At 48.3% G+C, this 20,768-nt stretch overlaps 1 protein-coding gene across 1 annotated transcript in view; it reads right to left on the bottom strand.

The window, feature by feature from the left end:
* Nucleotides 1–2,639: 2,639 nt before the first annotated feature.
* gli2a (GLI family zinc finger 2a) overlaps nucleotides 2,640–20,768 on the bottom strand; it is a 55,500-nt gene continuing 37,371 nt past the window's right edge. The window contains 11 exon segments of the mRNA XM_057041000.1: nucleotides 2,640–4,723; nucleotides 4,726–6,374; nucleotides 6,801–7,164; nucleotides 8,012–8,293; nucleotides 8,373–8,537; nucleotides 9,512–9,661; nucleotides 11,197–11,337; nucleotides 11,655–11,765; nucleotides 12,778–12,976; nucleotides 13,643–13,847; nucleotides 20,351–20,551. Coding sequence (XP_056896980.1) covers nucleotides 4,061–4,723; nucleotides 4,726–6,374; nucleotides 6,801–7,164; nucleotides 8,012–8,293; nucleotides 8,373–8,537; nucleotides 9,512–9,661; nucleotides 11,197–11,337; nucleotides 11,655–11,765; nucleotides 12,778–12,976; nucleotides 13,643–13,847; nucleotides 20,351–20,551 — 4,130 coding nt within the window. The 3' untranslated portion in view covers nucleotides 2,640–4,060.

Raw genomic sequence — 20,768 nt, 5'->3', positions numbered from 1 at the left:
TCCATCAGCGGCCTCGACGGTGGCGCTTCAAAAGGAGCCTGCAGAGGGTAAACATCAACGCCGCGGTGCCACGTTCCCCTCCGGCAGCGGCGTTGCTGCCCCCCCGCACCCCCCCCACCCCCGCACAGACCTGCTGTGTGTGCACAGAAGCACACACACACTCTCTCTGGCTTCATTGTGCTTTGTGTGACGGAAACAATCTGTGTTTTGTCTTGGACGACGTCCCTGCAGCCCTGGGGGAGCCAAAGGGAGCGTATACGATACTTGTGAGATGGTCGGTGCTAATCTGGAGCCACCAGCTGTGACCGCTGCAACAGTTTAAGGTAACTGACCCCGGGGATGTGTGAGCTGCTGTCTGCTCTCCAGCAACCTTCAGCAGCCCTTCCTTAGCTGCAGCGAAGGCTTTTATACCCTAAAACAAGGTCAAAGGTTCAAGTTTGGGCCGTGCAAACGCTTTAAAACTATCAAAAGTCTACAGATCTGCTGTTAGACTCCGAGGTTGTCATTTAAAGGTGCTGAAGGTGAACGGACGGAGAAGGTTGAGGCGTTGAGACCACTAACGGGGCCGTTTAAAGTGGAAACTGATGAACAGTCCTTGTGTTAGGGAGGATGAAAAAGCAGGAAAGATCAAAGCACCGGCGCACACGAGCGGAGGTCATCTTCTCTTCTTCTCTAGCCATCGATTTCACCATCTTCATTCCAACGATGGCGTCTCTCAACATCACAATCAAGGCAAAGCTTTCAGGCCATCTGAGAGCTTCAAGAGGTCACGACCCACGTTATGGACCGACCCAAGACCGAGCGTCTCCCTAGGAGGGACACAATACTGGTCTTTATCACAGATGTCCCTGAGGCCAGCTGATCATAATTCTTGGACTTCTGGATTGAAGTGGGGCCACTTTTGGCCCTCAGGCCAGCAGCAACAGGATGGGGAAAAACTCTATTGGAGAAGAAGGTGACCAGACTCGGCCACAGGTCACGTCCTTCTGCTCTCTGAGCTCCGAGCAGGAAATCTTTGATGAGAGACTGAGCGCAGTCTGTGGTGAAAGGCTTTATTATGATGACCTGACCTCCAGGGGTCAGAGGGCAACATGTGACACACTCCCGAACTTCTCCCAACATGCTACATACATGCACTGAAAGAGACAAGGAGGAGCCCCTCAGGAAGATCCGAAGGTGGAACATGTGAATTTACCCGATGTGGGATCAAAAAACGTTATCTTATCTTATCTTGTATATTTCCACTCGATTATCTGATGTTTGGCTGCAGGAACAAATTGGCTGATGTGTCACAGCACCGCTGCAAAGACGGAAGGTTCTGGATAATGCTGCTGCTAACTAATGCTAACTAATGCTAACTAATGCTAATGACCAAAGAAGTGAAGGAGAAGTGCTGGAGTGGAAACACAAGACTATCTGTAGCTCCTTGGCTAAAGCCGCATGTACGGGGATGATTATATGATATATTTCCATATTTGCCCAAAGCTGATAGTTTATATTTGGATTCAGCAACAAAAATAGATTAAACGTTCATAAATCCGCTCTTCTGAGCGTGCACAGGTCAAAGGTGATGACCTGAATGTGGTTTGTTTCTCATTTTCTGTTGTTTAAGAAGGTCAGGGCAGATATTTAATTCCCTGTCCTCCGCAGCTGCGGCTCATTAATAAAGGCTTCGTTTGCTGAGTGGGGCTCAGCTGAGGACGGCTGTCCGTCGCCACCCCCCCCCCTCCCCCCGAGGACTCCCCTGTTGTGTCTGGCTGCCGTCGGGCTCCACGCTGTCAACGTCGCCAACAGGCAGCTGAACGGCTGATGGGGACGTTTGTCTCGGGACCCAACAGAGACGGGATGTTGGCCGACCCCGGGACAGCTGAAGCGCCTCCACGTGGACCCTGGACACGACCGCGAGACTTTGTGGGACGGGGAGACGTCAGCAGAACTTTCTGAAGCGTCCGTGTGGGTCAAGCTGTTGCCTTCTTCCACCTCTGGCTGCGTCTGTTTGGCTCCAGATCGCTGCTCGCCTTGTCTGATCGCCCCTTCAGCTTCGCTCCTCACCCAGAGGCTATTTCATCTCCTGCTCTCTTTCTAAGAGAATAAAGGATTTCAGTGGCAAAACCAATCAGCGGGCTGCACTGGCTGGCAGTCCCCGACTGAATTTCTGTCAAACCAAACTTGGGTCTCAGCACCGTGCAGCTTCTGGTGCCTCCTCCTCCTCGTCTCTGCTCTCCTGCCTTTGACTTTTCTCTCCGTCTTCTCAGACAAATCTATTTTTTATTCTTTTCATTTCCCGTCAGAGCCGTTTTCTGCCACTTCTCATTTTCAAGTCAGGTAATCTAAGATGCATCTGTGTGTTCTGGGTTGATCCTTTAATCAGACGTATCAGACTGATGCATTAAAAACGAAGCCTCTCCCAGTTCTGAGTGACTGGGACGAATGGAAGCGTCGTTAGCATGGATGTTAGAGCTCCACTGTTAAATAGCATCTCTTTGTGTGTCCATGGTTTAGATGGTTCTTCTATATGTCTCCTATTTTAGACGTACGGGTTTCAGGTAGTATTGTGTAAATTGTGAAGAACGTGGTTTTAATGGTCATTACTTTATGTAACTGCAGGAGCTCCATCAAAGCGAGCCACACGGAGGGAATTTAACCAGGGAAAAACAAAAAAAAGGATAGTTTATTCGACATGTACAAAAGCTATGAACATAAACGCACACACACCCCAAACTCTCACACACAGGCTCCACGTAGGAAACGCCAACGTCAGCACACAACAGTTTCAAGGCTACTTATAAACATGATGAGCGTTACAGAGGCCAGGAACCGGAATGGCTACGTCACCATTCCGCTCAGAGACGCTTTCGCTTTCAAAGTCTGTCCCTTCCTGGACTTTCTTCAGTTCACCCAGAGACCCGGGGGGGGGTGGGGGTGGGGGGGGGCTCTCTGAATGTGTTAATTAGGACTGCTTCTTCTGGTGAGAACACACAGAGGTACTTGTATATTCTCTTTCAGGAGGACTCCTCACCACGTGCCAGGCGTTCCTGTATAGAAACAAACTCTTGTCCTTCCAATCTCCCACCCTCGGGGGACGAGAACCCTCTGATTGTCAAACTCGTATAAACATATAAACATATGGATCGTCAGGCTGGTGGAGCGCACCGGCCTCAGGAGGAACCATCTCTTCATGCGTGGTGTCAGATATTACAGCAAATGTCTGCGCGTGATGGCGCCACTGTGGTGTCGCTGGGATGTTTAACCACTGTCTCATGTACACACCTGGGCGTTAGCAACTCTAGCAGCTCTATGTGTAACGCTGAAGCTTCCCAACGTATAAAACCCAGCAGGACGTCACCGCGCCGTTGTTCATTAGTCAGTCAATGCAAAATAGCCCAGTTCAGGATTTGGCTTTTGGCTGTCAAACATCACATGTGTACACGCCCCTGCCGTATATACCCCACGGATGAGGGAGGGGCTTTTCTTTAACCTGCAGCGGCAGTTAATAGCAACATTAGCAATAGCAACGGCTTTTATCCAATTTAAGAGGGTTTGTGTTATGAAATACTTTTGTCTTACTTTCAACAGCTCGTGTTTTAACATCGATGGTCTATAACATAATTTAAAGCAAATACCATAACCTATATCTATACGCTTTAGGATCGTTAAGAGAAGATATTACCCGTTATCTACATGTCCTCTTTATGTCTAATTCTGATCAATGTAGCGCGTGGAACACTTTCAGGGCGCCACTTTTTACAGATATCACGATTGCAAATACTGAACGGCATTAATTTTAGATGTATGTATGTATACCCTGGACTATCATATACAGTATTGTATGGCTTTGTAGCAAATAGTGACAGAAACCTTAATCCTAATTATACTTAATACTACATTTTTAATGCAACATATCATCTGATGCACATATTACAAAATGTGCATATTCTACAGGACAGTAAACAAAAATATAGGATATACTCAGATTTGCATTCAATCAGTGCCTGTTTTTGGAGTCCTTATATTCCTGAATTCTTTAAGACTGGATGGACGACGTGATGTTTGATTGTTCTCAGCTCATCATGTTGAGGAACTTGCTTTCTTCAGCCAAGGCCGTGAGCATGGAATTCATGTCCCCGATGGCCATATTGCCGATTCCTGCCGGTACAGACGCGAGGGGGAGGGAGTTGCGAGGAGTCGTGAGGCGAGAGGAACTCTGGGAAAGGCTTTGGAGGAGGCCGGGACTTAAGGTGCCTGACATTAGGCTGGAATGGTCCCCATCATCTAGCATGGTGTCAAAATCAATCTGGGGGTGCTGCGGCCCGCCCGATACGCCAGTGGAGGAATCAATGGTGCTGCTGGAGACCAGGTTAACGCCTGGCGAGGCCATGTTGGCGGCACTGGTGCTGTTAGCAGGAGGCTCACTGGCACACGGGGACATTGGTGCATCAAAGGAGGGCTCAAACATGTGGATCTGACCTGTGTAGAAGACAGAATTTTCAGAGCTGCTGTTGTGAGCTGCAGGCCCACTGCGCCTCTTTGGGCTCGCCTCTGATGTCTCAGTTCCATCACAGGGGCTCAAAGCAGAGGACTTGGCGACTCTGTTTGGATGCATCATGTTAGAACCTGGATGCTGTCTCATGTTGGACTTGGGTTCTGCAGGAGGCCGAGGTTGTAACGATCCTCTTCCGCCATTGTGGATCGATTGCTGCTGCTGCTGCTGCTGCTGCTGCTGCTAAGAAGTAATATATAATTTTGCTGCAGATCCAATTGATTCACACGATAATACCCATCAGTCTGTGTCCTTCCTCTTTGCAGTTCTGAACTGGCCACGACGTTCTGTGCAGGTCTCATGCTCGTACTCCCTGATATTGAATTTGGAATAAACTCTTGGCCAAATCCCTGTTGAGGACTCATGTGCTCTCCAAAGTTGACAGGGATGTACTGCCTCTGTTGCTGCTGCTGCTGCTGCTGCTGCTGCTGCTGCTGCTGCTGCTGCTGCGGGGGCGCCGGGGGCTGCGAGGCGTTCAATATCCTCTGGTTGCTGTGGTTTGCATACATGGACACATTTTGACTCATAGGAACAACCTGGTGGTTGCTGCTCAGTGCTTGACCTTGTCCCTGGAAGGAACTGAAATTGTGCCGTTGCTGAACGACAGCTAGGTTCCCCCTGAGAGGATGGTGCTGCGGTTTGGAGAGCTTGGCGGTGGAGTCCACAGTGCCTGAGCTCACCTCGTTCCACTGCACCGGCATGTTGTTTTTGTTCATGTTCTCTGGAGGCGCTGAGAATGGCTGCTGGGAGTCTTGGGCAGAATGAGTCATGGTGGCGTCCACCATGGCCATCCTTCTCTGGGAATAATATGATGGTGGAGGGGCCATGCCCGTCTGGAAGCCGTGATTCTGATGGTTGGAATGAAAGTCCACCTGACCCAAGTTATTAGCGGAGGGCCCGGTATTCTGCGACCTTAAGTACTGCACCATATCGTCAGGAAGCACCAAGTCATCCTCTCCATTCTGATCCGCTCCAGTCATTCCGTCCATTGCCATGTTCTCCATGGCCACATTTTCAGAAATGCTAGGAGGTCTCGGAGCGAACGGGTAGCGTTGCAGATTGCCATCGGACCGGGTATACCCCTGTGTGACCAGCGACTGGTAGCGTTCGGCCGTTGAGACATTCAGAGGGTTCATGTTGTTCATGCTGTTGTAGCGCTGGAACCTGGGCAAGGAGAGAGGGTCCAGCGTGGGACGACGCACTGGATCGCTGGCGCGGCGTGGGAGGTTGCCCGGCACCTCGTGGGGCATCATGCTCCTTGTGCCATATCCCATATCACTGCAGCGCCGAGGCACAGTTCCAGGAGACGGCTGGTGGAACTGATTCAACGATGCTTCCTGGGAGTCGCTATAAAGTGCCATGCGGGTCCTCAGGCTCATTCGATCCATATTAGGGAGAGGAGTGGGTGGAGCTCCACCAGTAGCGGCAGCGTACTTTGCCTTCAGACGGTAATGTTGGGCGGGCGTTAAACTGAGGAGGCTTGGGAGAGTCGCTCCTCCACCGAGTCCACCACCTCCGCACTGACTGGCCTCGCTGGAGCGGCGAGACAGATCTGTGGAGATCGGGTCATAGGAATCAGCCGAGCTGATATTATTGTGCCTGTTGGCGCCAAACTGGGATGCCTCGCTGGAGCGGCGGCTTGAATATCCTGGTGAGATACCAGAGGAGCGCCGGCTGATGGTATAAGCCGAGCTGACGGTGCTGGTGGTGCTGTCGCGGCGCTCATTCAACTGGTTTAAAAGTGTTACTTCACATGAAGACAGGTCACCCCTGCGTTGGCCAGGGTACGAAATACTGGAGTTGCTCATCAAGGTGGAGTTCTCCAGCAGAGAACCTGCAGAGACAACGAAGATTGTAATCAATCAATCTCAATCTTTATTTATATAGCGTCTTTTACAATCAGAATTGTTTTAAGGCGCTTTCCAGAATCCCAGGGCCTGACCCCAGACAAGCAGTAATGGCACCATGACTGTGGTAGACCCAGCTGACTCTCATTATATAACACATTTGTCACAATCATTTGCACATTTACCATCAACAACCAAGTTGGAGGATAATTATTATGCTATATTACAGTATAACTCACTGGATTTGACACGTGACCAAAGGAAGAATGTTTATAATGTTTATGGACTTGCAACTCAATTAGGGATGCATATTGTGGACGTGCCTTCCTGACCTGGGTGTGTTTGTGTGCTCCCTCGAACATAAAACAGTCATGTACAGAAAATGAAAACCCAGGATCCTCATGGAGACTCACCGACTGCAGGTATGGGAGGCAGCTTCACACTGCTGCGCTGACCCTGCAGTGGTTGTGCTGCAGAGTTGACCCAGTCCGACGTCGACACCGTCTTCAGCCGTTCCTTTTTGATGTTCTCCAGCTTGATGGTGACTGTGCCAGGGTGACCCACAGCTTTCCTTAAATGAAGCCCCATCGCGGCCTGCTGCCCCCCAGCAGGAACGGTGGAGTCGACCATGGGGCACTCGTCCTGCGCGCTGAGGTCTCCGAAGCTGCCCCCGCTGTGCAACGCCATCTCTACCCCGCTGTCGTTGTTGTTGGTGCTGCCGAGAGGCGAAGGCTCGCTGCTGCAGGAGGAGTGGCCGCCAGGACTGGACTGGTACGTCTGGGGGATCACAGCAGGGGGCCACTTGATGTCAACATCACACAGACTCTCTAAATAATGGTGCTGAACAGTTGTCCACTTTTCCACAGATCAATATGCAATCATGCAAAAATAAAGTTGAAATAATGAGATTCAGCAGCGAAATCTTTAGTGTATTCTTCAATATGAAATAATCACAACGGTTAAAAAATTCTGATTGTACCCAGTGTTTTCGAACAACCAATGTGGGCCGATAGTTCCATAATCTCATTAATCACAGATGGGTTTGATTTATTTACAAGAAAACAATTTGATAATAGATGAGTTCTGTGAGTAACAATCCAGCACAGCAGTGACAGCAATTTAAACTGGCTAAAAATGAACTAAAGTCTTGATCACAGCTTGATGCTGGCACTATTTGTTCAACGCACGGGATGAAACATCTCACGCCTTTTAATATTAATGTCACAATGACTTTTATCTTGTTCCGACAGCGGGGCCGCTGCCAGAGATCTCGCATGCAGAAATATCTGCTTAAATGGCGGCAAGCAGCACATTTTGCAGCATGCATATTTTGACAAATGTAGCATGTAAATGTAGTCAGGTTGCGAGGGAACAAAGAAACAGTGATAGAGTGATCCAGAGATAGTGCTCACCTCAGTGAAGTCTGTCCATTAGGAAGGTTAACTTGAGAGGAGAGGTGTGTTAGGAGAGGTTCAGTGAAAGCATCTAACCTCAGGAGATGTTAGTCAAGCAGAAACCAGCCAGAAAAATCATGCAATTACACTTTTCAAGCAACATGTGCCAAAGGCTGTCGAAAGAAAAGCTTTTCTTTCAAGATGCCATGAAATTCCCGAGCAGAGCTCACCATGGAGTTCTCAGTCTTGATAGATTTGATCTGCAGGCAGTCCTCCATTCCTCCAGAGGTGCTGTTGGCCTCGAGCTTGCCCTCCACGCCTTTTGCTCCGTGCCTGGAGTTCGCCTCGTTCACCCCGTTGCCTTTTGGTGGCTGAGGCCTCGGAGGGACGTCGCTTCTTTGCTTCTTTGTGATGTGAGCTTCTGGTCCGTGCACCGTCTTCACGTGTTTCCTGAGCGAACTTGGATCTGTGTAGCGCTTGGTACAGCCGGGGATCTTACAGACATATGGTTTCTGGAAAGAAGGGAGATTTGAAACACTGGTTCCTGGACGCCACAGGGCATCACTAGGAGATATGGACATATCGGCATACCTCGTTAGAGTGTGTGCGGTTCTGGTGCTTGGCTCGGTCTGAGGCATTGGAGAAGGCCTTGTTGCAGCCTTCGTGTTCACACAAGTACGGTTTCTCCCCGGTGTGGGACCTGAGGTGAGTCTTGAGGTTCTCCAGACGGGAGTAAGCTTTCGAACAGCCCTCAAACTGACAGACAGACAGAGAGACAGACAGACAGGGTGAGACAGGCTGAGTCGTTTATTGTTCGCGCTGCAGCTGGGAGAAAAACTGGGCTGTGTTTCAGCCCCCACATGAAATCTAGTGTTGGACCCATGCCCACCAACTGGGATGTGATGCACAAAAGCACAAGAGTGCTAAACTCTAGGGAAAAAGAACAATAATGTGAAATATCTAATCTAAGTGTTAGGTGTGGTAGAGCTCCTCCCCTGCCGTGCTCTTGTTAATACAAAGGGAAGTCTGTGTTTAGCCTTTGTATTTGCCTTTTCTCTACAAGCTATAATTTGGTATTCCTTCTGAGCAGTAGCTGTAAATGAAACTGGCTTTGATTTTTAAAAAGTGTCTGATGAAGAAGCTCAGGAACCGGATGCAGAAGTCAGGATCTTCCCTTAAAAGACAAGAACAAAGGGCGACGCTCTGAGATGCACAAGGGGATTCATGTGGAGAACATCCAGTGTGGTATTAATAAGGCTCCCCGGCCCCTTTTGCATGCCTGCAGATTCTAATTACGCACCCATGCCGTCAATCAGCTCTCTTAGCTCTGTCTTTTCACAAGTCATCTGTTTTAATGCATTCATGAGAGGGCTTTGAAGGCGAGCAAACAGGCCTTCGATTTGATCTTCAATACAAAAAGGGCCATGATTTATCAACACTGAAAATATCAATGAAACATGGACTTTTTTAAATCACTTTTTCTCTGAGGAAAGGACGATTACTGTGTGAATGCTAATGAGGCAAAGATCACAAGCGATGCCTTCATTCTTTTAGGTTTTCAGCCATGTATTAGTTAAGTCATGCAAAATTAATGATAGAAAATGTGGATTCGCACAGCGGGAGGAATGTTTTCATTGTACTGGCCGCACGGGGAAAGAAAGGAGGACGTGTTTCTGTCCTCATGTTACACCTGATCAAGAGTGACGAATGCAGGTCGCAGAGCTCCTTACTGTGCATTTATGAGGCTTCTCCCCGGTGTGACGTCTCATGTGGACCACCAGCATGTACTGGGCCTTGAAGGGCTTTTGCTCGCGTGAACATTCCTCCCAGCGACACACGAACTCCTTCTTCTCGCCGTGGATGTGGTCGTTGTTGATGTGCTGTGTAGAGAGTTAGAGCCGCTCGTCACTGCGCGGTAACAAAGAGATAACCTCTAAAGCGACGTGTACGTTCACGTCCGTGTCAGTCAGCCACTTCGGAGGGTTCACACACACCATGAATGATGGCGCTGGCCATTACGCTCGACAGTTATTACATGTCTGTCAACAGGACGTGGTACCGATAAAAACGCTGTGTTTTTTCAGGCTCCATGTGTTTCTCAAGGAGGAGGAACTTCCTCAGATCCCAGCCAAACTGATCAGGAAGAGTCTTTATCTTCCATTCTCCTCTGGACTGATGGAACAGGAAGTAACTGTGATGAGGGGAAGCCCGTTTCCTGTGTGATGCCCAAAACTGAACATGTGTTGGAGTTAAAATGGACAAAATCAATAGTTTAGCTCAAAAACAACGACACCGATGTTTTGGTAACCCGCCAACACCAGTCTGCTTTCCTGAGCAGGACTTTCAACCACAATTTATCAAAGTCAGATTTTGTGCCGACGTACTGCAAAACTCATCCCAGAAGCCCCACATGTAAATATTCACACGCCCAAAGGAACCACCTCCCGAGGACGACCGAGCCCACAACGCTCCTCTTATGTGGGTGAAGCTTCTGCTGGAATCTAATCTGGGAGAAGGGAGGTTGAAAACAAGGGTCTTTTTTCAGGTTTGTCCTACTGTTAATCCTGACAGTATGGAGGTGTGTGGCAGCCAAAGGGAACAGGTGGAAAGAGTTACAAAAGAGGTGTAGATTTATACTTATTACTTAATGATCTGTTTTAAAGGGGCCAGAATTGACCAGAATTCAGACATTGAACTCAGATTTCCTGGCTATAATGTCAGGTTTTAAACCCAAATTTTATTTTTTTTTATTGGAAATTGACCATGAAACATTGATTATTGCACCAGGATATTGTGTTTATGTGGTCCAGGTAAATAAATATGTGTAAACATTGTCTTTAACAACTACATCATTCCGTCTTCACATGCAATTTACTTTTTCAGTAAGTTCAACAGTTGGATTTGTGCTGCTCTGTGATGACAGTCAAAGTGAAGAGAAACTGGCTGGGAAACAGGGAGGGGGGGGGGCAAGAGGTTCCAGAATTCCAGAACTTCTGGCATGACGATGGATTTATGGTGGGCCCTCTGGGCTGCAGGGGTTGGGAGTGTCGTGGGGAGGGCGAGGTTAGGGGGCAGGGGTCACAGGGCTGAAGGTTGGAGGGGATGGAAGCCACAACTGCAGGGCTTTGGCTTGAAATTGGCATGAGCTGGCAGGCTCATTAACATCCCGCGTGTCAGCCCAGACAGGAAGGGATCGGTTACCGGACAGTTTTCTCAGCAGACTTAATCAGATTTAATGAGTAACAGACTGAACTTTTTAACTTGACAAAAACACACAGGTTTTTACGGCCTCTTGTTATTAACCTTCCACAAAGTAGAATTGATTGCTTTTCACAGCAGAACTGGTTTTTAAGGAGGTCTTTATGGGTTATGATTGGCAAAACTCAACATTTCTCAACAATATGCCATCTCTTACATGCACCAGCTGATCCTGGGTCTCATACTCCTTGGTGCAGCCCTCCCAGTGGCAGTTGGTCTCATACACAGCTTCAGGCTCTTGCTTGCACTCATCTTTATCCAGATCTTCACTCAGGTCCAAGATCCCCCCACCGTGGTCCTGCAAGTGGACAAAAGCACTGAGCTGATTCAGCAGTCGATATGGAAATGAGGTCTTCTGTACTTTTCTGTTTTGCATATCTCTTATCTTATCAGCTTCATCCTAATGACTTGATGTTTCATCCTAATGCACAACAACACCTCTGCTCAGTGATTAAAGCTGCAATTTGTTTGCTACTTAGAATCAATTAGAGCTGCAGGTAAAGTGGTGATTACTGTCCAGATTTAAGGAATGAAGGTGCTGATAAAGAGACAGTTAGAAGTTCCTGAAGGTCAGTGTTGATCTTGAAATCATTTTCTCCAGAAAAACTTTCATACCTGCGAAGATGGAGAAATGGGCAGCAGCCCTTCTGCTTCTGTCTTAACCTTTGACCTCTTGGTGGTCAGCGGGTTGACCGTGCTGCTCACTGCTGGGTCTCCACTGGCACTCTGACAGACGGATGAAAAAGAGCCTCTGATTACTCAGATGGGTGTGATTAGAGTCCGTAACCCTTCTGTGATTCACCCCAAACATGAAACCTCTAAATTCCACGCCGTCACCACAGAGGAATCAGGTCGTGGGCGTCAGTGATAGTGAGTCCTGGTTGCACCAGGCACCGCGCTGCGTTAGTCAGACCGGACCTGCTGCTAAGAGTGCTTTATGATCACGAAAGCCGCAAAGGAAAACTATAAAAGCAAAGGAGCGACGACCCAAACTACAGAGGAGGGGAGGGCTGCAGAGGTGGGGGCTGATGGGGAGCTTTGATCTGGGCCCGGGAACCACGTAGAGACACATCAGGCCCATAACGGCTCTGATGGAAACACAATTAAACAAAAGAAACCAAACATAAAGCAGCTCCTGCATTTTTGAGGATATAAAGTATGTGTAGGTTTAACATTGAGATGGGGGGGGGGGTCTGCTAATCCCACCCAGATGCGACAGTGTTCCTGGGGGCCTCAGTGATTCATTCCACTGGCTGCACACCAAGACTGAAATATGGTTCTGATCACATTTGAAATGAAGTCAAAGTTTCACAAAGGAGGCGGCCGATATCAGGGCGAGGGTGATTCAGAAAGTGGGAAGTTTACAGTGGAAGTGTCGGTGGTGTGTACACAGAGCTGATAAAGAGCGGACGAGGAGACGGCCGGACCCAAGACAGATGGGACTGCGAGGACGCCTCCTGCATATTTCTGCCCTGACACGGTTTTTCCAATAAATATCTCAGTAATGAAATTTCTGGAAAGGAGACCATAGAAACTGAATGAAGTACTTTATCAACAATGTTTCTTCATCCTATATTAACATCTGCGGCACATCTGCTGACAGCCTGCAGTGTAGGCACATCCAGCCAACCGCTGGGGGTCAAACCAGTTTTCCCTTCTCATCACGTGCAAGCTCTTGGCTCCGTGCACAGGCTGCAGCGCAACGCTCCAGAGAACGGCGGCGTTTCCGTTTTCCTACCTGGTTTGCATCAGAGTTGGAGTTGTTGAGGGCGGCGGACATGGCTGAGGCAGAGAGTGGGTGTTGCCGAGTGGAAAAGGAGGAGGGCGACGGTTGAATCAGCGGAGGCGTGTGACCGAAGGCACTCAGACCCCTCTGCTGGGACAAGAGCTGCTGGTACGCTACTGGGTTGATGTGGGGGGGGAAGCCGAACGAGGGACTGATAAAGAGGAAACAAAGTATGAAAATCTTGGAACTTCTGACTGAATAAAACACTTGAGTAGCAATACTAGATGAGGAGATGATAGACGAGCAGCCTGTAGCATGTAGCATGTAGCACCTAGCCTTGCTGTTTTAAGCCTTTTTTGTGCTACCAGCTCTGTCATAGTAAATCAAATGTACTGTAGAGAAAGCAAACAACTCACTAGAGCATTATAATTTGGGGATGTTGGTCTTTTATTATGACTTTATTTCCAGTGTATTTTGACTGCACATTTAGGCAACATTGTCATGCAGTTAAACACCAGTGCTTTATAGAAGCTGTTCGTAAGCATTCCAGAATCAGCTTGTGTTTTTGGAAATGTGTTCCTCGTGTTCTAAATGGCGGCAACCACAGACACAGAACGCTGTAGAAACGAGGGACACTAACAAATACCACCAGTCCTTCTAGGAATGCTGCAATGGTGCTTTGATGTGTTCCGTTATTGCTGTCGAACACTGCTAACATGGGTGTGTCTCCTTCTAGTCCACCGCTACAATAACACCAGGAACCTGGAGGCTCAAGCTTTAGAACTTTGCAAAAACAACTGGAAAACCTGGAATTGTTGCAAACCACTGAACCCACATAATGTAGCATGCAGCTGGGCACCTTAGCCTCAGACTGTACCTGATTCCAGGACCCACTGAGAGGTGCCCGTAAGAGCTGCTGGCGGCTGAGCTGGAGCGAGAGTTGTTGATGTACGCGACCAGCGAGTTGGGCGAGGTGCGGATCATGGTCTGCAGGTCGATGCTGGCGTCAGACAATGGTGAGATGGACAGCGCCCTCTTCCTGCTCAGCCGGGGTGTCAGCCGCGGGCTGGAGAAACGCGATACTGCAGAAAGAGGTCCAATAAAGGGTTTAGAGAAGAGGTGAGGACCCATTTCTCCAGTGGAAGTCAGTTTGTCCCAGTTCTGCTTTGTCGTTTGTTTTGATTGTCTGGCTCCTCTGTGGGATCTGCGACTGGAACGGTGGATTCCAGATTTATTGCTGTCTACAGGCTGATCTGAGGTTTTCTAGTACCGAGACATCGATGGCTTGTGTCTGGAGGAGCTGAGGGAGTTTCTAATTGACCAGTAAAAACATGAAGTGGGTCGGACCCTTTTTCCTGCCAGAACCTCCAGCATCTAACGCTGACGTTTCTTGTCCTGCTGAATAAAAAAAACACATTTTTTTACAGACCAGTTAAGATTAAAGCCTTGACCAGTTGACCAGAGGTCAAAGCCGTAATATCTCCCCTCTATCTTGTGTATCACACACACACACACACACACACACACACACACACACACACACACACACACACACACACCTTTTTATCATTCACATCCTCCTATACATAATGAATTGCTCCCTCAATCATTCTCAGTAATTACCTTGATAATAATCTCTTTCAGTCCGCCGGACTGGGCAAGTTAAATGGAGGCAATTTAAACAAATTGATCTCAGAATACAATTAAAATAAAAAGAACAAGGCAGCCTCAAAGAGGTAGGCAGGGTTTGTGGCCTCTTTCCCCTTATTTTCTTACCCATTTAGAAAAGAGCAGTGTACTTTCCCATGAACTGCTGGAGAAGGCCTTGTGGTTTCCACACGTACACACGGGTTGTGTTTTACTTCAATTCTGATTTCGAATCACTCGTTTGGGTCCGACAGGTGCTGCTCAGCGTGTGTGATTATGTCTCACAGCAGACATTATCGGAGGTGCGAGAGGCCGGAAACTGGTAACGAGCAGATCACAACTCACCTCAGCACACGTGGCTGCACGTCAGCTCCACTGCTGTCGGTCTGAAACTAATCTCCCAGTCTCAGGCCAAATGAAACCAGGCACCTGGGTAATCCAGCCCCAGACCAACAGCCATAAACCAGGATCTGACTTCCAAAACGGCTACAATCGGAGGGCGCCAAATCATAAAGCACGTGCGTTTGGTTAGGAGGCTCCTCGGCCCTTCTGAGGAATTTGTGAGACTGAGGTTGGAATAAACTGATGGAGATTATAGAGGAGTGTGAGACCTTGATAACAACTGCCTGGTTTTAGCTGATTTTAGTTCCCCTAGTTAGTGAAAACTGATCTAAGGGTAAAAAAATACCGGCATAATCTTCCATAAAATAAGTTGTCAGCATTTAATAGTTGTTTTGATGAATTTTAACACTTTGCAACACAAAGAAAAGGTCTAAAATTGCACACTCCCATCTTCTACTGATGACATCATGTCATGGTTTAGCGGCTCCAGCAGGCAGAGCTGGAGTTTGAGCTGGAAAATGATTACAGCTGTCTGACACTTTAGAACCTCACCAGATTATGCAGTTGTCATCTAAAGTATCGGGGGAGGCGATGGAGGAGGCGAAGGATCCGTCCGTGCGTTTGAGGAAGGACATTTGGTTCCCAAAACCCTTCGACTCAAGACTGAAGGTTTGTCTTTCCTTTTTTAGCCGTTGATGCAGTGAGGAAAGGGAAATGTGTGTATTCATGTTCCTCACATATAATACACTCCATCTAGTGGCCTGGCGCCTGCCCCGCCTCCTCCAGCCCCGCCTTTGACTTCACCTCTGAAGAATTCTCAAAACCTCCGGCAACAATACTTAAACACAACATTGAGTCTTATTGATCTGCACCAATATTACCTGCAGCTAATAAAGACTCACACAGAGAAAGAGAGGGAGAGCCAAAGCTCTCTTTATGGGTGGTGGGTATAATTGAAAGGGTGAGCAGGTTCCGGTGTGGGGGGGGAGTGAGAAAACAGATGTTGCACAGGCCGCGGTGGCACGGCAGCGTGCAGAGAGCGAATAGACGCGGGTGTGTGGCTGCGCTGTGGGCTGCTTGTAATTGTGGGCTCTGGATTTATATAGAGAGTCATAATTACAGAGTCGCCAGTGCACGTCGATACAGTAAAGCAAAAAGCATGTGTGTGATTATTTTAAGCATTTGACTGTGCTGTTGTAACCCAAATGGCTTTGCTGAAAATGAAAACACTTTAATTGGAGGGTTTTGCTAATCCACTCGCTTTCGGTCCCATTTGGTGCGAGCGCACCTCTGCCGGCAGCGCTACGGGCTGGGATGGAGCCAACCAAGGATGTCTTTTCCACTTGTCTGCGAGTCCTCCGGACCCTTCTCAACTTGTGGAGACATCACCACCGCTACAGGAAGTCTAATCATAAATAGAAGCCAACGATAAGCAGCCATCCATCCCCACACCCCCATATTTGTGAACAAACCACGTCTGGCCTAAAAATGGGCCTGAGTTTAGCGACGCCGTCTGCTCTGATCAAGACAATAAAATCCAGAAGACTGAGCACACATGCAGATTGTTGCATGTGGTTTGAATATTTATGTGAGATGATGTGATGCATGACCAGTTCTGGGAATGGGATCTAAGTGTGTGGATGACCAAGGCTAGTTAGACTATTACTGGCATGGTGTCATACAGTAGATGAGAAATGTTTGTAGGGTACGTCAGACAATGAAAACCAAACACTGTTCCGGGGTTAACAGACGTAATGGCAGAACGGAGATATTCAACTGCATTATTCAAGACAAGAAGTGGATACCTGAATAAATAACTGGATTTACAGACCAGCAGCGTCCTGCATACCCAACAATTAAGTCTTCAAACCGTCGTGAAGGGCAAATCTCCAACAAACTATCCCAAAAACATAATAAATCAACCTGCACCAAAGGCCAAAAAGAGTCATTAACATTAACTTTGTAATTCCCTCTTACAAACTTACTGATGTGGAGCCGCAGAGCCGTCAATCACAGTTTGGGGATGAATAATTGGGGATGCCAATAATTAAAAAAAAAAAACCTGATGCAGAACAGGGGAGGTTTAACAAAGAACCGACATGTTCGGCTCAGTGAGGCCTGTTCAGTGTTATTCCCCTGCTGTGATTCTGGCTTTAGAATTCTTAACTGTCCTCTAATAAGCTTGAAATCAGGGTGTGTTGAAAGGGAAACCCTGTATTCCAAGCATTTGCCTCAGTGGATAATCTGCGGCTTGTCAAACCTGACCTTGTCTGGGGGACGCAGGCCTCAGTAAAGTCGGCTCTCCGAGATGGAGAGCGGGAGGCTGAGGCTGCTGGGTAAACCCCCACCACCGGCGCACCGCAGCTGGGGCCGGTGCCAGCAGGGCCCCAGGCCTCCACGTCTCCAGCCAGCGCGGACCGAGTGGGAAATGTTTATTTTCCCTGCTAAATCTCAGTAATACGAACACTGTGAATTTTATTAGCGAAGGGCGCTCGCGCAGGATCATCTATGAGCCCCCAGTGTCCATCCCAAAGCCACCGTTGTGTTTGCCAGCGTGTGTTTTTGCACACACTTCCAGCCGTGTGCTCGTGAACCAGCATATAGTTAAGTGTTTGTGTATGCAGTGTGGGGGAAGAACCCCTCCCCACTACATCGGTACACACATCTATCTCTCTCTGCTGTATTAACACTAAAATCTTTTTTATTCATGGGGGCAGGTTTACTTTGGCAGCTGCTTTTGTCGTGGGAGCTTCTGATATTTCTCTGCCCACCCAGCCCTTACATACCGACTCACTCGTACACAAACAGGCTCCTGAATGCCTCCCAGTGTGAGGCTCCACAATGTGACTTCAGTTATGTTAGTGGCAGCGAAACCCTGCTGATGCCAATCGTGTGGAAACGTGGTTGGGAATCGTGGAAGTCGTGTTTTTCGCCAGTATGAAGGATGCAAATGACAAATGACACGTGCAGGGGGTCGAGTGGGGCGAGTGGTCTCCCCAGCGCCGCTATTTGGACGCGTGTCGGAGCTTTCTGCTGCATTTGGGAGGCAGCATCTTCCATAAATTAGCTAAATTCCAAGTTCTCCGAACAGGTCAGAGACACATGTGATTCACAAACCCCCTGAACGCTGCTCTGGGATTTCATAGATGGAGTCATCTGAGCGGGAAATCTTTTCCTCATTTTAGCCAGATAAGGAGGGTGATTAATGTCTGGAAATAACGGTGGAGACAGAAGCAGCTTCACATTTCAGGGCAGCCTTCAACTGTTTGTCTACAAATCCACTCCATTATGCTGTCAACTGGGGGAGTGGAAGACCAACATTCGTGGTTTCTGGTGCTTTTCAGATGGAAAAGGCTCCTAAACTGAAGCAGCGTGGGAAAATGACCGAGTGCAGCTTCTGGTCCATTCCATGTCTCCAGAATTGGTCCAAATTTTGCAGTTCAAGATCATTTTAAAGATAAACATTGCTCGAGAGTTGCTCGCTGGATGACTACAGCAAAAGATTTCATTTAAAATGTGGTTATGGGGAGAAACCAGCAGCTTCTCAGCTCCGTATTTCTTCTTCTCAGCATTTCTGATTGACCTGATATCTTGATTGCTGGGTCAGTGCATCCTGCCCAGGACCTCCTCCTGAAGCCCTGGCTGGACTGGGGGTTCTGTTCGCGAGTGCCTCGTAGGTCATGTCGTCTTTTCTCATAAAAATAACGCAAAACCTGCAAAAGAGCTGAGGCCCCAGGTGAGATTGAAGGCTCCCACTTCATGGCTGCCTCCACCTTAACGGCCCCCACTGCATCAGCAGCTGTAATATCATTTCAAGCTTTTTCTGGTTTGAAACAAGTTATTCTTAAAAGTTTTTGCACTAAATAGAATTAGGAATGATCTGTGACTGTGTAGCCTTTTTTTTTTTTTTTAGTTTTGGCTGAACACATATTTTATTCTGTGCATCTAAATGTCCCAAATAAAGATTTATATAAAAGTGTTTGTATCCATTGATACTTGTACAACAGCAGCAGCTTTTTCCTGACTCAACCATAAAAACCTTCACTATCTGCAGGGGAAACATCAGTAATGGGGGGGGGGGGGGGGGGGTCATCGAGGGCTCCCAGTTTTGCGGTGGGTCTGCTGAATATTAGTGCAGAAATTGATTTTAATTCCTGTTTTCTTCTGCAGTGCCATCCAAAACTAACAGTAAGGAATGAAACGTCCTCCCCCTCCTGTAAATGAGTTCTTTGATTCGGGCCATGCCTGCCCGCGATGACCATTAGCCAGCCGCTTCGGTCAATATGGGCTCTGTACGTGTCGGCCACAGTGGAAGAGCCCCCAGACTGGCAGAGTGGCCCAAATCTACCACATCACTCCCCACAGGGTGGAACACTACATAAAAGCTGCTAAGATGGTGGCAGCAAGTGTGAATTCTGTTGAAGGAGCATGCGGAGGGGCCTGGATGTTTGAGCAAACAGCTTCGCCAAACAAATGTGGGCAAAGCAGAGCAGCGGGTCACTGAGGTGGTTAAAGGGGGGGGAGAGCGAGGTGGTCTCTGCATGGGCACCCTTCACTCGCAGCACTGCTGTGTTTGGCTAAGTGATTGGACCAATTTAGAAGATTAGACAGCGAGCCATCGTGTATCTGACCCAATCAGGGTTGGCTTTCCTACCCGAGTGTGAGGACGCATTTGTTAGCAAGCGCAGAGTCGCTGACATGCTGGAGCTTTGCTGCCATTGTTGATTAAGGTGGGGGAATTTTATTTACAACTGACTCTTTATAGTCAGCTTGCTTTATTATATTTACACTTGTACGTGGGTGGAGAGGATGAAAGGAAGAACTGCTGGAGGTCACTCAGGAGAGCGTGGCCAAGGGGAGTTTTGATATCAGGCCGACTTTCACGGACAGTTTTCCACCCTGTGCTCTCTCTATCACCCATTCATTGGGGCTGAAGGTTTCTTGGATGCGTCCTGCAGCAGAAACCCAAACGTCTGTTCTGATGCCCGTTTGCACGGCCGTCACCTTGATAGAGTTCTGTCTGGCTGAAAAGAACAGGCCGACCTCTGTGAGTCTGTGTGCGGACACGCCTCAAGTTGGGAGCTTTTCCTGCCTGTTGAAGGCGATTCAGGGTGAAGCTGCCTGGTTGCAGCCATTAACTGGCCGACCAGTGAGGTTCATCCTGCCTGCAACACAGACTCGCGGTCCGGATTCTCTTGTTTTACTGGAACTCTCTTGTAAAACTACACAGACGCACCTGAAGCACCGCCAGAATGAGACTACTAAGTTTTTTAATGAGATTTTAGCTTTTAGGATCTTATTTGTAATGCAGCCTCAACCAAATGTTAATTCATAAAAGCACCGCTAGCTTTGATGTGGGAAGCTCTTCCCTAGAGGGGAAGAATAGGAGCATGGGATGGACGTGTCTGCTCTTGAGAACAAAGTCCAACATGGCTGTTAAGTCTGGCTGTTACTCTGTTACCCGACATGAAAGATGTGCAGGAGTTTTACGAGCAGGCATCTTACTGTTACACGTTGCATTACATGGCAAGTTTTGCATTTCTGCATGAAAAACTCCTCCTGGGGATTTCTAAGATCCAAAAGAAAACATCCTCACCATCTACAGGGCTGATGTAATCTGGCAGATGAGCCGCTGCCGCCGCAGCTGCTGCAGCTGCCGCCGCTCCGCTCTGCATCAGCAGGTCGCCGTATGGGCTTCGCTGGCTGGCCATGAGGTGGTAGTACTCAGTAGGGTTGGCTCCCGGCGGCGGAGGGGGGAGACTGAAGAGGGTACGCTCCTTCAGGTGTTCGTGGCTCACTGCAGCAAAAGCACAAGGAACAAAATGAGAAACGTTCTTGCAAAGAGTTTCAAACCAGGCCAGTAACCCCAAGAGGTGAAGAGCTGGACCGATAACATCTGACGTCTGTGAGGTTATGAGAAAACGTCTCAAGGGAATGATGGCGTCAGACAGAGTGGGAAGCGGGAAGGTGGGAACGGGAAGGCAAGTGAATAGAATGAAGTTGCACATTCAGAA

The sequence above is a fragment of the Takifugu flavidus genome, chromosome 1 (genome assembly GCF_003711565.1).
Source record: "Takifugu flavidus isolate HTHZ2018 chromosome 1, ASM371156v2, whole genome shotgun sequence".
NCBI classification, from domain to species: domain Eukaryota; kingdom Metazoa; phylum Chordata; class Actinopteri; order Tetraodontiformes; family Tetraodontidae; genus Takifugu; species Takifugu flavidus.
The sequence above is the reverse complement of the archived record's forward strand: the minus strand, read 5'-3'. Positions and strand labels throughout refer to the sequence as shown.